Source organism: Vanacampus margaritifer, chromosome 1 (assembly GCF_051991255.1).
Source record: "Vanacampus margaritifer isolate UIUO_Vmar chromosome 1, RoL_Vmar_1.0, whole genome shotgun sequence".
Classification (NCBI taxonomy): domain Eukaryota; kingdom Metazoa; phylum Chordata; class Actinopteri; order Syngnathiformes; family Syngnathidae; genus Vanacampus; species Vanacampus margaritifer.
Genome location: NC_135432.1, coordinates 9109740 through 9125172, shown reverse-complemented (window position 1 = coordinate 9125172; position 15433 = coordinate 9109740). Strand labels below are relative to the sequence as shown.

The 15433-nt window shown below is 39.0% G+C and overlaps 2 protein-coding genes across 2 annotated transcripts in view; one reads left to right on the top strand and one right to left on the bottom strand.

The window, feature by feature from the left end:
• Window positions 1-281: 281 nt before the first annotated feature.
• Window positions 282-5513, bottom strand: nemp1 (nuclear envelope integral membrane protein 1). The gene is made up of 9 exons (XM_077569733.1): window positions 5364-5513; window positions 4765-4886; window positions 3837-4053; window positions 3684-3756; window positions 3503-3596; window positions 3301-3415; window positions 2235-2460; window positions 1296-1472; window positions 282-1172 (listed from the first exon to the last, which is right to left on the bottom strand). Exons 1-9 carry the CDS (start codon window positions 5470-5472, stop codon window positions 974-976), a joined length of 1332 nt encoding a protein of 443 aa, XP_077425859.1. The 5' UTR covers window positions 5473-5513; the 3' UTR covers window positions 282-973.
• A 2800-nt stretch (window positions 5514-8313) lies between these two features.
• cd63 (CD63 molecule) overlaps window positions 8314-15433 on the top strand; it is a 13597-nt gene continuing 6477 nt past the window's right edge. The window contains exons 1-2 of the mRNA XM_077579588.1: window positions 8314-8478; window positions 9068-9153. Of these exons, the coding sequence (XP_077435714.1) occupies window positions 9088-9153 (66 nt within the window). The 5' untranslated portion in view covers window positions 8314-8478; window positions 9068-9087. The remainder of the gene's footprint in view (window positions 8479-9067; window positions 9154-15433) is intronic.

Sequence of the window (15433 nt, the reverse complement as noted above, 5' to 3'; positions counted from 1 at the left end):
GTTATTAAACTTGTTTGTGATAAGGAAAGAAGAAACTAAATTCTTGGCCACCACCATGACCGATATTTACCCGGCAGTTTTCTGGGTTTGGTCGCGTGATGTTCGCAATACGAGCCCGGAGACTGAATAATTAGTTTAATTCTAATACCACAAACAAACGCAATATTAAATCAGAAAACTGCGTTTTGACTCATGCAGGCACATTCAACAAATTATTGCAAAGAAAGTGTTTGCATTTCGAGCCTCTTTAAAGTTTGGAGTTTGTGAGATTCTCTCCCAGCTCAGCAAATCTAGATATTTATTTCACAAATGACATTCCAGAGACAAAACTCTTTTTTTGTACAAACATAAGAAAAATCTATTTCACATACAGTGCAGTGCAAAAGTCTCCGGCTTTGTTTTCTGGAGTCTTTTTCACATTAGTCAATATGACTTGTAAAACATCAACTAAAAAGACTCAGCAGGTTTCCACGAATGAACCCACTAAAGTTTAGCGAGGAACTCCGCGACAAAGATCAACCAACTGCATTTCATCACATCCGTTTCGTCAACATCTGGAAAAGGGTGCATTATTGTTTTTGTTTTTTTTTATCCATGTGAGTCAATATGAATCCATTGGAAGTCGACCAATATTGGCAGTAGCCGATAGAAGCCTGCGAACTAACAAACAAATTGGTGACGGTCTGCGATCTACTTATCAGAATGGCATTCTAGATTTCATGCTCATTGGGGCACTGCAAAAAAAAAATAAAAAATCAAACAAAAAACAAATCTAACTGTGGCCTGAGACTTTTGCACAGTCCTGTACATCCAATTTAAAAAAACAAAAGCGTCCAGGGCGTCTCAGCCAGGTTTTGAGTTTCGGAACAGCCAATAGGAGCAAAGCCTCCATGACAAAGATTCACCGCGTTGCCTTTTCTACATTCCTTTCCGGCAAATGTGACCTTGGGCGGCTGACACGCGAGGACTCGGCTCACGAGCGTTGGTGTCGGTTCGGCAGAGCGCCGTCGTTTTCAAAAGGCGTCTGCGCCGGCTCGCTCTGGTTTTGGCACAAGCCTGACGGATCTTCCTCATCGTCCGTGTCGAAAAAGTCTTTCCAGCCGTATTCCTGCGCGTGCACCGACACCTCGTTGGCCATCAGGTGGGAGGAGCCCTCGATGAAATCGGCAAACCTGGACATTGGGCAGATTGCATCGACTTGGCAACACAAACACTCGTGGGAAATGCATTTGATGCATAAACGGATAAGAAAATAATGAGTTCCATCTCCAAGAGTTGAAAAAAAAAGCAGGCACCTTTTGGGGGACTTCAGCTTGCTGACAGCTTTCCACGGGCTGCACTCCCTGCTGTTGCAGAACTTGCGCAGCTCGTCCAGCGCGTGCACCGTCTCCTCCTCCCCTTGCTTGCGATACTCCTCTTCCGTCAATAGGCGGCGCTTCTCCGGCTTCCAGTGAACATACCGGCGAATTTTCCTGGACAGCAACGAGCGCAACTGCTTCAAACTTTACAAAATTTGGGAATACTTTCTTGCAGTTGGTGACATGAAACTGAAAGAATGACAGACAGCATGTGGAGTACCCCAGGGGTCCACTCTCGGACTACTTTTATTCAACATCTTCATGCTGCCACTAGCTCAGATCATAATACATCTCGACTAGTCCTGAGCATTTCCACATGTTCAACTAAACAAAGTTTAGTTTGGATTGTAAATTTTGCCGTTCATTACTGCTTTGTTAACAATCAAAACTATTATTTCACCACTTTGCTTAAATTTTGTATTTTATTCATATATATATATATATGGTGTAAATTGCCTAGTACCTGGTGATTCGATTTGTATCACGATTCATAGGTCACGATTCGATTCGATTAATCCCGATGCGAATCTATAAATTGTTTATTGCGATTTTTTTTAAACTGAAATTTAGAAAATACTAATCAGTAAACTTGTACATGTACACTGTAAGATTTGTATGAAAATGTATTTATTTATCTGAAAATTCAGGTTGCAGTCTGTTTCATGTTTGAACAGCACTGAAATCAAATATTAAGGCTTAATGTTCCATTAATATAACATTCTTCCATGCTTAATGTGTGAATCCTAACCCTAAGTAAGACGTTTTGTTGAATATTCCCATAGAAAAATGATGTTTAAAAATCGATTCGGCCGCAGCGCGCTGTAATATCGCGATATATTGCCGAATCCATTTTTTCTAACACCCCCAATCACTCACCATACTGCAGGGAGGGCCATCATGATGGGGTACTCGAGATTCTTGGCGATCACAGCTGCCACGATGATGGCGAAGGAAACTTGCTGGATTTGAATTCCGAGATAAATGAGAAACAGGCCGAACAACTGCAGCGTCCACGACAGGATGTTGATGCTCTTGTCGTCCACCAGGGGGCCGTAGCGGTAACACACGGCAAAACTGATAAAGCCGACTACGGTCACGTAACCTGTCGGGTGGAAAAAAAGAAAAAGACAAGCTGGATCTGCACGGCGCTATTAAACACAAATCAAGAATGTTCAAGGTTGGTTCGTAATAGGGAACCATTTGGGGGATACATATTTTTGCATACTCTAAAACAATCATATCCATTTTTTTTAGCCCACTCAAACACACAGGGATATGATTTGACCAAAGTGAAATTATCTGAAAATTTAGCCGGGGGTCTGGGGGCCGCTGGCACCCAGCTAGGTCCAGGGCAGTGCCCTGGTGGGGGGGACAAGGGGGGCGAAGCCCCCCTGAGCTCATGGGTTTTCCGTGTTTTTAAGTACTTTCAATGCACTCACATGACAAAGAAATAGACAAAACAACAGCATAAATTTTCAATGTATATTGAACTATCCCATATAAAATGGCAGTTTTAGTCAACTCAAAATCAGTCACATTCAAAAACATTGGACTGCCTTTGCTTTTAAAAAACTATCACTGAGAATATCATCATATCTAACTAATGTGATTACTGAGTTAACACATAAATAATGTTGAAGAGTTCAAATTTCATGAACAAATAATTGTATCATGACCAAATGAAAAGTAACTCATATTAGAGCATACCACAAACGTCTTTGTTATAGCAGAAGATGTTATCTGTCGGAGTCATGTGCATACACAATGAACTACTAAAAAAAAAAAAAAATGATTTTTTTTTTTGGGGGGGGGGGATAAAAAAAAAAAGCGGAATTCCGCGAATTAGCGGAAAAATCACATCCCTGAACACAGAAATCCCTGCATTTATCGATAGCACTGAATAATATATATTTTTGACCAGATGTATCCGATTTGCACGTACCCAAAGCCACGGGCCAATGTTCTCGGAGGATGACGTTGAGGTTCCTGCAGACAAGCTGGATGGCGTACACCGAGAAGGACCAGCCGCCAACAATCAGTATATAAAAAGGGCTTTTCTGTGGAAACATAAAAGGGCAAAATGTGTTTTTAGCACGCCGGGCATACTTGCGGCTCTTTCTAGTAGAAGGCCGCTACAACGCTACCTTTGGCAAAAGACGGGCCAGGATGAAAAAGAGAACGATGAGGGACGCGATCATTCCTGTGCCCATGCCGGCTGAGTAGAAAAAAATCTGACTCCTATTGTAAAAAAAACAAAAAATAAACAAGTTAGGGACAAGACAGAACTGCCTTCAATAACATACTCGCTTGCTGATATCAGATTACCTGCTGAGGGAGTCGGCAAAGACAAATAGCATGACTCCCACCAGGAAAACCAAAAACAGATAAATGTCAAACTCTGGAAGAAAATACAAACAATGAGTTGGCCCAAGACAGATTCACCTTTCGACATGAAACACGGACACGATTGCGACGTACTGCGCAGCGATTTGACGGTGTACTTGGTTTGATCGCTGGGCTCGACCTTGAAGCAGGTCTTGTTGCTGAACAGGTGGATGTTGATGGTGGTCTCGTTGTGGCCCTCGCGCAGAAAACCCTGCAACCAGCTCCACACGCTGAAGCGTTCCAGCTGCTGCAGCTCCTCCTCACCTTGCACCGTCTCCGCCTTGAACACGTTGGAACTCCAAACTCGGACCTGCGCCATTCGTTTTAAGAGGCCAAGCCACCAAACAGTAGTTACGGTATTTGACATAGGTGAAATACACAAGAGTCGTTAGAAGGGGACACAGCAATGTAAAGCTGTGCATCATCAGCGTAACTGTGGAAGCCGACGGCCGTATTTCCTGATTCCCAAGGGGAAGCATATGAAGAGTAAAAAGGAATGGGCCTAAAATTGAACCTTATGGAACCCCACATTTAATTCCTTGGGTTTTGGAGGAACATGTATCCACGAAATATCGGTCCGTGAGATAAGAAGAAAAGCAGTACCAGAGATGGCCACCAGGTTTCTAAGTCTATTAAAAACGTGGTGATCTAAAAAGATGGTAAAAAAATTTTTTTTTCAGTGACAGGACCAGTTGTTTGAATACTGTTTACATTTATAGCCTACATCTAAATTCATCAGGTAATACTTTTTGCACTTGAAAATTCTTCTGTTGTACAGAAAGTTAAACCAACACTTAAGAACAAAGTATCATAAAACAGTCAAATGTTCTGCCTGTAATCCATCTTTGCTGTTGTAAGCGTTAAGGGACAAGAGAAGTTATTTTATTCATAATTGATATTTACTGAAATTAATTGGGGGGGTTTCTGCTAAATATCGCCCTAAAAAAATCGATTTAATTCCTGCCGTAACGGTAAGAGTCTGATCAAGTCTCACTCAACTTGGATTTGTTCATACACCAACCTGAATTCTCGTCCAGGTTTGCCTCCAGTTTGGTACGATGGCGTTTGTGTAGCAGAACAGGCTGGAGCCCGATAGTTCGTACTTATCTCCATCCTTGAGATCGATGATTGGAGGCTTGCTACCTGGATCGCAAGAGTACAAAGGTTCATTTGCCATACAAGGACATCAATAGCACATTTTGAACAAACGGCAGTTGGTGTTGGGTTATCCGCCGGCCACTCTACCAGCTGCACACTTGATCGTGCAACCTGAATTGCAATCAAACCGCTTTGACAATATATCGTGTGAATATTAATTTGTTTTCTCCATGGATGTTTTGATATTGTGTCAGTTTGTTGTCGGTTACTGTGTTTAGCAAGATTTCCAATGACAGACCTCTTGAAAGTGGGATTTAAGTTTGAATGTCTAGTTGTGTGACGTTCCTGAAACAACTGATCTCAATGTAATCATCAACTTGTACAGGTTGTGTTGTCATAAATAGCAACAAGCTAACTTGCTCCGAAGCTAAACGACACAGTCTCTTGTCGCGTTACTTAACTCTATGGCCAGTATATATGCATGTGTCGTGTATCTGAATACATCGTTACATCACACATTACCTGTAGCTTGTGACGAGGTAAGAGCGAAACACAACAGCAGCACCGTTAAAAGCGGTGAACGGGCTCCTGTCGTGATTATTCGGTTTCGTTCTTTCATGCATCCCGCCATGATGATAGCACCAGCTTGCTGTCGTTAGCCCCGCCCTCTCCAAGTCGACTTTTTTACGTCAGTAGAAATATAGCCAATCAGAACATTGCACATTGTCAGATTATAGTTTTTTCTACTTAAAAACTTTATTGAGCATTGTAAATCAGACGTTCACGTGGTTTCGATTGTTGCCGTTCAAAAATAGAAGTTTAAAACATAAACTAAATCAAAATTGCTTTAGTTATTTCTGTATCAAACACCCTGCAAGTGATAAATAATAATAATAATGATGATAATAATAGTAATAAGTATTGAAACTGATTCCTAAATATTATTTTAATATGAATTAGTTCTTGAGTACCCTTAAAAATTAGAGCTGGTATCGAAACTAATCAACTGAATCGATTCTTCTTCTTTCTTTTTTTTATTCAATCCAATAATGATTTATATACATATATTTATGGAACATCAATTCTTCTTGAATATCAAGTACATAATGAAAACTCAAACATTAAACTACCACTAATTGTCACACCTAAGTGGGGGGAAATTCATTCTCCGCATTTGACCCATCCCCGAAGGGAGCGGTGAGCAGCAGCAGGGGCCGCGCTCGGGAATCATTTGGTTATCTAACCCCCCAATTCCAACCCTTAATGCTGAGTGTCAAGCAGGGCGGCAATGGGTCCTATTTTTATAGTCTTTGGTATAACCGGCCGGGGGATTTAACCCACAACCTTCCAGTCTCAGAGCAGTCACTCTACCACCAGGCCACTGAGCTGGTAAAGCTTTTTGGCCCGTACGTACGTACAAATTAGATTATGAGAGAAAGTAACTGGTCAAATGATTTAGTTTAGTTTATTTGAAAGTAATGTGTTATAATCACAAACATTGAAATCAGCAGGAATGAGATAAAAATTCAATTTTCATCATTATCATTTATCCAAAGTAATTGTAATTAAAAATTAAAAATATTCTGAAGCTTTTTCATAAATGTAAGAAAATGCTTTTAAATTCCCGTGAACAGTTACTTTCAAGAAAGCAGCCAGATAGAGGGAAAGGAAGTGGTTTGTAGTGATCACATCATCACACTACAAACAAACAAACAAACAAGATGGCATGCGTTTGGAGACTGCCCTCATTCTGAAGCAGCTGTTTTTAAAACCCAGTGCGGGAAGACAATTGTGGTTGATAAACTGTTGCACTTCATTTCTGTGAAAATGAGGACTCTTGTCGCGGTAAGAGCGAGGGAGAGAACCCGACGTACGACTAGTGGTTGATAACCGGCTGCAAAGATGGTTTGTTTGCAGGAGATGTTTCTCTCCAAACAGGATTTGGAGGGATTGAACTCTGTTAATGAAAACTTCTGTGCCTGTGGGCCTGGAGAATTACTACTGATCTTTATCAGTTAATCGTCAGAGGGAGGATTCTTGGGGGTGTGGCCATCCTGTGGCACAAAAGGTTTGATCCAACCCAATAAAAAGAAAAAAAAAGAAAACGCTTTGATCCTGTTAATACCGTGATCAGACTTGAAGCAGACTGGTGTATTGGCATTCAAGTAAAGTTAAATGACAGAGTTTGTCATTTTAAATGTTTACACATCTTATTAGTCCAGACTCAATGATGATGGATATTTGAACAGGCTTCCTTTTAATAATTCTTTTATTTATGATAACCTGTCCACAAGCATTTTTGTTGTGCAGACGTAAATGCTGACATTTTAGATAATTACATTTTTGCCAAGCATATAGTTCTGTTCTGTGAAGATCTCATATTGTCTTGTTTAAAGCTTTTACCTGCTGATAGCTTTTACCTATATCAGTGAGGCCTGGCACTCAACATCTTGGCTTGATCACTGTATTAGTACTACTGATTCTCATGCTAGCATTAATCCTATAAAGACTGAAGAGAGGCCTGTTCTTGACCATAAAAAGTTGACTAACTCTGTTTTTAAATATGCTCTGTTTTAAAAGGAGCTCAGTCTTTTAATTATATATATATATATATATATATATATATTAGTGCTGTCAAAGTTAAAGCGTTAGCTGATTAATTAATCACAAAAAATTATTACATTAATCATGAATTAACACAGATTAATCGCACTATTATCTTGACCATAGATTATCCTTTAGCGTGACAGCGGATAGTTACGTTTAAGGTAGCACAGGCTGTGTTAGAACAATAAACATAATTACAAGCATTTAATAAATGTTTGCGTATCACATTTAGAATATTTGTTCATGTCAAAATTTTGGGGTCATATTTTTATTTTATTTTAAATTATGCAAGTAATTAACTGATTAGAAAAAGAGGAGGATGAGCGTGTGCAATGGATCAAAAAATGTGTAAGACGTCTTCATAACATTAAATGTCAAAAGAATTAACACATAACCGGTGCTCTTCAAATTTGGCGGAGGGAAAAAAATGTTGATGAAAAAGCCTTTTTTTAAATAAGCGATTAATCGTGATTAATCTGATTTAAAAATGCAATCGTTTGACAGCTCTAATACACACACACACACACACACACGCACACACGCACACACATTTTTATATATATATAGTGTTTATTTTATCTTTCATATTTTATATACTGCACTTTGTTACAGTTATGTCCTTTGTATTTTTAGCCATCTATTTGTACATCAAAGAACTTCCTGCAACTGTAACTTGTTTTCGAAAAGTAAGGGTTTACTCTGTGAGGTTTATTATAATCAACAGAAATCCACATAATCCAATCACATTTTAGGAGGCGTTCGAGTGACTTATTGAAAACTGGGGAAATATAAAATTGATGATTTGTCCCGTGGGCGTGAAGCCGCGCTGGTTGATTTAACGAGGAGGCCGTGAACGTATCAAGTGAGTTCAGGTCACTATAATAGGAGGCGAAGGACGGCAACCATCATCGTCATCTTCCTCACTTGGGGCGGGGTTAGCAAGTAGCAAGGAGCAACGCAACTTCTCCAAAAACTTCGACACTTTGCTCCGTTTGTCCTCCGTCCACCGAATTTACACACCTCTTAAAAGGTAGGCCATAAAAATAAAAACACAAATAACGCGTCTCCTCCTTGCGGAGGTTTCCCATAAAATGTGTTTTCACACCCTCTTCTTTTTATCATATAGCGACGCCTTAATCCTCCCAATTTTGTTTAAAAAAAACTTTAAAGAAGTTGTGCTGCGTCCACGCGTCGTCGACTAATTGACAGGGCAAACTGAACAAATTCAATAAGGTGGCTAACTGGCTTGATTCGATGTCGTTTAGGGGGACAAAGCTGGCTTTGTTGTCGAATTTGGTGGTGGTGTTAGTTAACGGTTCGAGGCAGGGCGAAATTCCTGCCCGGCGAGGCGAGGTCCTGCTCGGGTGACTTTGCTTGGATGTCAGGGCTTACGAAATTCACAGCTAAGCTATTTTTAGTGACTTTAGAACTCTTGTTAGTCCTAGAAATTGATTTGTAGCACTGCCTCGAACTTCTCCCAACTAAAATGTTCTGTCAGCATGTTTGGGGAAATGACTCAGATGTTCTTTTTGTTTGGGAAGCAGCTGCTGCTCACACACGTCACCTGAGCACAAATAAAAAAAAAAAAAAGTTTCATTTCTCCCTCTTCCTTGATCCAGGAAGCTGATCCTCTCCAACCATGACTCTCGAGGGGGGAATGAAATGCGTCAAGTTCTTGCTCTTCTTCTTCAACTTCGTCTTCTGGGTGAGTCTCGCATGTTTTCAAGTCTCTATAGCTCGGGAATGAAGTGACAGTTGGAGTTGTTACGATTTCCGATCACGTGATTGGGAAAATTGCTGAATATCAGGTGGAAAAAAATCGGATTAAAAAAAATGGAGTTTAAGATGCAGTAACCAAACCGGAAAACATGATTGTTGACTTCCTGTGTATGCAATAAAAGAGCAAGACAACGGGTGCGTTTGAAGTTGAACTTGCAAAAAAAAACAGAAAACTTTTATAGGTAGTGACAAAACAGTTGTTTTTTAAATCATAAAAAAAACAATGTTAAACCACAGCTTCAATAAAGGAACAAAATGTTTTGTCAATATGTAATGAATTGAGGAAGATGACATTTTAATGACTTAAAAAAGAGGGCAAAATGATCCAGTTTCTTAATTTTCTTTTAATTGAACATTTTCATGGTTCACATCAATTTGGATTTCACTATGTATGTATATGTATGTATGTATATGTATATATCCATAACACTTGTAACACAAAATAGCTCTTTGTACAGCTATGAATATTTTGTCCTTCCACCATTTTACAAGAATACCTCTTCATAGTAACAAGAACCCAGTAGTACACCTTTACATTATGAAAAACAAAATTTTAAAGTGGAAAAAGAAGGATGAGATGAATACTGGGTGAGTCGACTCCACACATTAAACAAAAGACGGTCATACTTTCAATATATACCTGATCCATTTTTCTCAAAAGTTTTTTTTTTGTAATCTTATTACAAAAATTATTCTTTACATTTTTTAATATTTAATAAACAATGTCAATCCATTTCTCTTTTGTAGGCCTTTATATTATTGGCCATCTTTTTTGCAACATCAAAGTACTTCCTGCAGCTCATAAAATGGAAAAAGAGAGTGTAAAGGGGAGCCAGCAGATGACTGGGGTCTTTTTTTTTTTTTTTTGCCGATAATAAGCATTGTGCTTAATCACTATTTGTTTGAATAGACTTGCTTGAATCTTTACTGCTCCGATTCACAAGGATGTTTGTTTCAAGTAGCCCAAAAGACAAGTTTTCTAAGTAATGTATTGCTGTTAGAGCGAGCATAAATTCCATGTTAAGGAAAATATTTTAAAATACATTTTATGTGACTACATTCTCATTACATTTTTTTTATTTTTATTAATGATTATGCTCATAGAGTAATGATGATGTCATGCGATTGAACATTTTGCAGATTTGTTTCAAACTTGGTATTGCATCATATACTGCAATAACTGTTCCATGGTAATGTTCTTGTCCCAAATTTCCAAACTATGGAAATTTAGGCAAATTGTTGTGGATGTGAATTTTTATAGGTAGGTTTGCAACTCTGGTTATACCCTTGCCTGCCTCCCCAACTGTGAATTTATTCAGTTTTGAAGGATATCCGGTCAAGGAAACGCATCGGTTCTTTTGCATGATTCTTTTCTGCGACCAAAATGGCGAAAGAGTCTTCATTACCAAGCTGGAGACAAGGGGATGTGCTCCACCCATTCCTAAGTCAAATCCGTCATTTCCGCTACCTCACTTTGGGTATGTCGTATTCTGTGTGCCTGCGTGGGAATGTCGCTGATTGACGTGAAATTTAAAAGATCAAATCTTGAAGATGTCAGAGGAGCTGAAGGGCCACATCAGCATTGTCAGCACCTCTGAAAATGACTTAATATTTTTATGGAGGGTTAGGGATGCACTGCAGCTTTAAATGTAATTAGTTGCTATTGTTATTTCATGCATAGCCACTGATTTTTGTTTTTCATTTGGTTTGAACCACTGCTGTATAAGACTTGTAAGCCATATGAAGCATTATTTTGGGATACTTTTAACCCCCCCAAAAAAAGATAATTGAGAAAGTTTGAATGTCCACTTTGTTTCTTCTTAATGCTAAAGTATCGGATTGGGACTCTATTGGCAGATACTTCAAATCATGTGATTTGAACTCTGACATGGGGGGGGGGGGGGAGTGGTAGGAAAATGACGGCTTTCTCTTGATTTGTGTTATCTTTTAATCCAATTAACATGCTTTTTTTCCTATAAACTGCTGATGGCATTGCTCCAAAATTTCAAATAATGAAAAAGGGAAAATTGTTCAAAAATATTGAAAGAGGTCCAGTTTTATTTTTTTTTTATTTTTCCCCCATAGCTATACGATATGTTTGTTATCAAAAGGAAACCAGACGATTCTTGTGAATAGCACTTGATCACTGTGCCAACTGCAAGAGAGCCGGAAGTGGCACACAGCCACATTAATAATGGTCTCAGTTTGTTACTTCGTGTATAAAATGAAATCTCCATCAACGTACGCCACCGCCTGACTAACCAGCAACCCCCCCCCCCCCCCCCCCCCAAAAAAAAAAAAAAAATCCGGCGCGCAAATCACATGATAAGTTCATCTGAAAGTGTGTGTGTTAAGCGCGCTTTACAGCAAGTGCTGGTGATGGAATGTGAATCTTATGACCAGATTGTAAAGCTTGAAAACGGTGTCATGTGACTTTTTTTTTCTTTTTCTGTCTCGTCCAGCAAGACGGAACTGTTTCAAGTTCAATTATAGTTTGACAGGAAAGCGGAAGATGTGAATGACAAAGTGGATTTTGTTCTCTTTACACACTTGCATGGTTTGCCTCATGAAGTAATTTTTATTTTTTTTTAATTTCATAACATGAAAGGGGGGGTGGTAATTTTCCCGAGCAAGTATTTTCAGTCGCAGTTTATCTAAAAAAACATTACAATTGTGTGTTTTTTTTTGTTTTTGTTTTTTTAAATGTCAGATGAGGATGTACAGTTGACATATTATGAAAATCAAGTGATACTCAAAGTCACAGTACAATAGGAATAAATGAATATTTTTGCCAGAAAGGTTGGTCAAGCCATCTTTCATGAAAGTCATATTTTGTCACCAATTTAGGGGTATAAGATAAATAGATTTTAAAAACCTGTAATAATATGACTTTTTATTACAAATAAGTGTGTGTGGGGGGGATCATAATCTTATATTAAATAAAGTCAGTTGTCAGAGATTAAGAGTTTGCGCATTATAATACTAAAACCATATTTTCTTGACAAACCAGTCAGTCTGTCTTCCGAGAACAAAATTACACATGATGAAAGTGGTATTTCTCAAAAGAGAACAAACCACCACTAATTGAAGAAAGTTTATATTCAGGAAAATAGTCATATTTTGAGAAAATTCACTGTCAACAGAAAAGGCAAATATGAAGAAAAAGTGTAAATGCAACATTTTTCATCGATTAGATCATTGTATCATGCCACGAATAAATCCTTATTGCGCAACAGAAGAAACTGCCCCAATTTTGCCTGAAGCAGTTTAGTCTGGGCTGTGCGTCCAGCCTTGCCTGCTGCAACAATTGCAAACGCTATATTCCAGCACAGGGCTGAAAACATTTCTTCAGCAACATTTGCCAAAATCACATTGGGACGGTCTTATTAAAGGGAACTTGCATTCTGGGAAAATGGACTTGAATTTCTATACAAATAATTGCCTCTGGGGTGTTTGTTGGGTACACAGCTTAGTGTTCAGCTCACTAAACTTGCTGCAATTGTCGACTCTGATGTTGTGACGCATTAGAATTGGAGGGCTACTTTTGTGTTAAGTGATTGGTGGTGGCCCGACTTTCATGACTCGTGTCAGATAGTCGACAGTTTTTGGACTTGGGACGCGTTTTGATTGATGGAAGACTCGATTTGAATTGCTTCACTTTAAAAAAAATTATATATATGTGTGTCATTTGTTTAGTTTGTCAGTAAAGTTTTTTTTCTTTTTTTTTTTTTTTCTTCTTCTGTTATATGTCAAGAGAAGAGGCTGTGTCACTAAAACCCACAAAGACACCCAAACTACGTCAACCTAACAGTTTAGCTACGGGTCATGTCGGTTTAAGCGTCTCATTGACAAAATAACAAATGAAACCAATTTTCAAGCAATGTTTTTGGGAACATTGTAATAGTTGATGATGTGGATATTTTGTTGCGATGACCTCATCCGTAATGTAGCATAAGGTCAGAAACTGAAATGATTAATGCACATACATGTTGCAAGTGAGTCCACGCCTCATAATTTTTTAATTCAAGCTCCTGACGTTTTGTAGGACTGATGTCCTCGTGTTTGCTTGCTCTGTTGGCTCCTTTGTTTCCCTACAGCAGCAATTAGCTGCCTATTTGACTCCAATTCAAATATTTACATTGCTAGCGAGCTGCTCAACAAAAGGAACAAAACGCACGGCGGAAAATACGACTGATAAAGTGACCTGCCGTGTCATTTTGTTTTCTTACTGGCCTTGCTGTATATTTCATTGCAGCCGACAACTCCTGTCCGCGTTTCCCGGATGTTTTGTTGGTAGGCGTGGTCTGGATGGTAGAAAGTTTGCCAATTTTTCTGAAATTGCAAGCCTATGAGCGTCCATCCGGACTTGAAAGGAAGCTGGAGGGAAATTCCAACTGACTCAAAGTCCACTGTGTACTAATTGATCAATTTGCTACATCAAAACATGCTCTTGTAACAATTATGTCGCTGTTGTCATTTTTTTTTTTTTTTTTTAAAGTCCTGATGATTTACGGTTGATGCGTGTTGGTCATGATGGCTTATCACCGACACTCCGCTGCAGGAAGCAGTAGTTGAAGTTTCTTGAGACTTTTGGCCGTGTGTGTCCTCAAGGTGACTCTCACATTTGGCACCAGATTAAAAATAAGTAAATAAATAAAAAAAACATTTTCAAGAATGCACAACGTGGGAGTATTTGCCCAAGTCAGGTGATCCTGTGGGATCTGTGTTTTTATTTTTATTTTTAATAAACATCATTCCATATGCTGTATTGTGTCCACATTGTTTGTAACTAGAAAATAATTAGTCAAATTGCATTTGATGTTCTTAAACCCCCCCCAAAACATTTTACATTGCTGCTGCCCCATTAGGACTGATCAGACCGGTAGAACAGACATGAACATGGTCAATATTGTGTGATGTTAGTTTTTCCCAAGGGTGAGCACATCTTGGTTAAAGGGAGAAAAACACACACACACACACACACCAAAGAGTTAGAAGCTAGAATGAATTTCACTTGCTGGGTGGATGAATTTTTTTTGGGCCGTTTGACCTGAAGAAGATTCAATTCAGTGCTTGAGATAAATTCTTACCACTGCAAAGATCACAAAGTGACACAGCACCTTGCAAACAGGCAACTGCCCTGAGATACAAGTGACATGACAAATCTTTTCAAGATACGAGCCATCAGTTGGACTGACAAGTTTCATGCTTTTGAATTGCAAGCGCAAACTAGAGCTGCGATGGCGAACACATTTCAACTGCAGTTTAGCAACTTGTGAACAGTTCATTAAAAAAAAAAAAAAAAAAAAGAGGCTTCAAGCTGTTTTTGGCCACGCCCACTTCAGGTTTACTCTAAAACTAAACAGAAAACAAAGAGAATTACATGTATTTTAAAAACAACCTAACTATGCTCACTTAAGAGTGGTCTGGTAGCGTAAATGCTAACATATAATAGAAAATCCCATTGACTTGCTAATAGTTGGCATCAATAGCTGTGGTTGTCCAACCCTTAAAAGAAAAAAGAGGCTTCAAGCTGTTTTTGGCCACTCCCACTTCAGGTTTACTCTAAAACTAAACAGAAAACAAAGACTATTACATGTTGTATTTTAAAAACAACCTAACTATGTTCACTTAAGAGCGGTCTGCTAGCGTAAATGCTAACATATAATGGAAATTCCCATTGACTTGCTAATAGTTGGCATCAATAGCTGTGGTTGTCCGTCATTTAAAAGCAAATGCTGGAATAACACATGTAAGACGTTATAGATAACTTGACAATCCTCACATGCGTACACAGTTTTCTTTATCCTCTATGAAAAATGACTAATTACAGCAACGTAGTAGTAGATGATTTGAGACAAGTTTTTTAGCTTGATCGCAGAATAAATTCAATTTGTATCTCAAGGCTTCGCTGTACATGCGTGACTATTTGCTTTCAAAGCAACTGGGCGATTTTTCAAGTTGTTATACTTTATAGCGGGGGAGGGGCCACTCATGATGGCGGACTCCAAAGTGCGTCATGTTTTTTTTGTACTCGCTGCGCTCAACCGAATCATTGCGCAGATTGATTTCCCAGATTGGCGTAAGGCGATCCCACCTGATCCGACAGTTTACCGTCACAGCGTTTGTGAAAGATCTCACGAGTCGCACGCTGACGCATGCATGTCTGACTATCAACGTGTCCGCTCTGAGAAACGGCGCCCACA

Coding starts and splice junctions, on each gene's coding strand:
- nemp1 (XM_077569733.1), bottom strand. CDS start 5,472: ATGGCGGGATGCATGAAAGAACGAAACCGAATAATCACGACAGGAGCC. Junction 4,887..5,363: donor TACCTCGTCACAAGCTACAG/GTAATGTGTGAT, acceptor CTTGCGATCCAG/GTAGCAAGCCTCCAATCATC. Junction 3,416..3,502: donor TGGCCCGTCTTTTGCCAAAG/GTAGCGTTGTAG, acceptor ATGTTTCCACAG/AAAAGCCCTTTTTATATACT.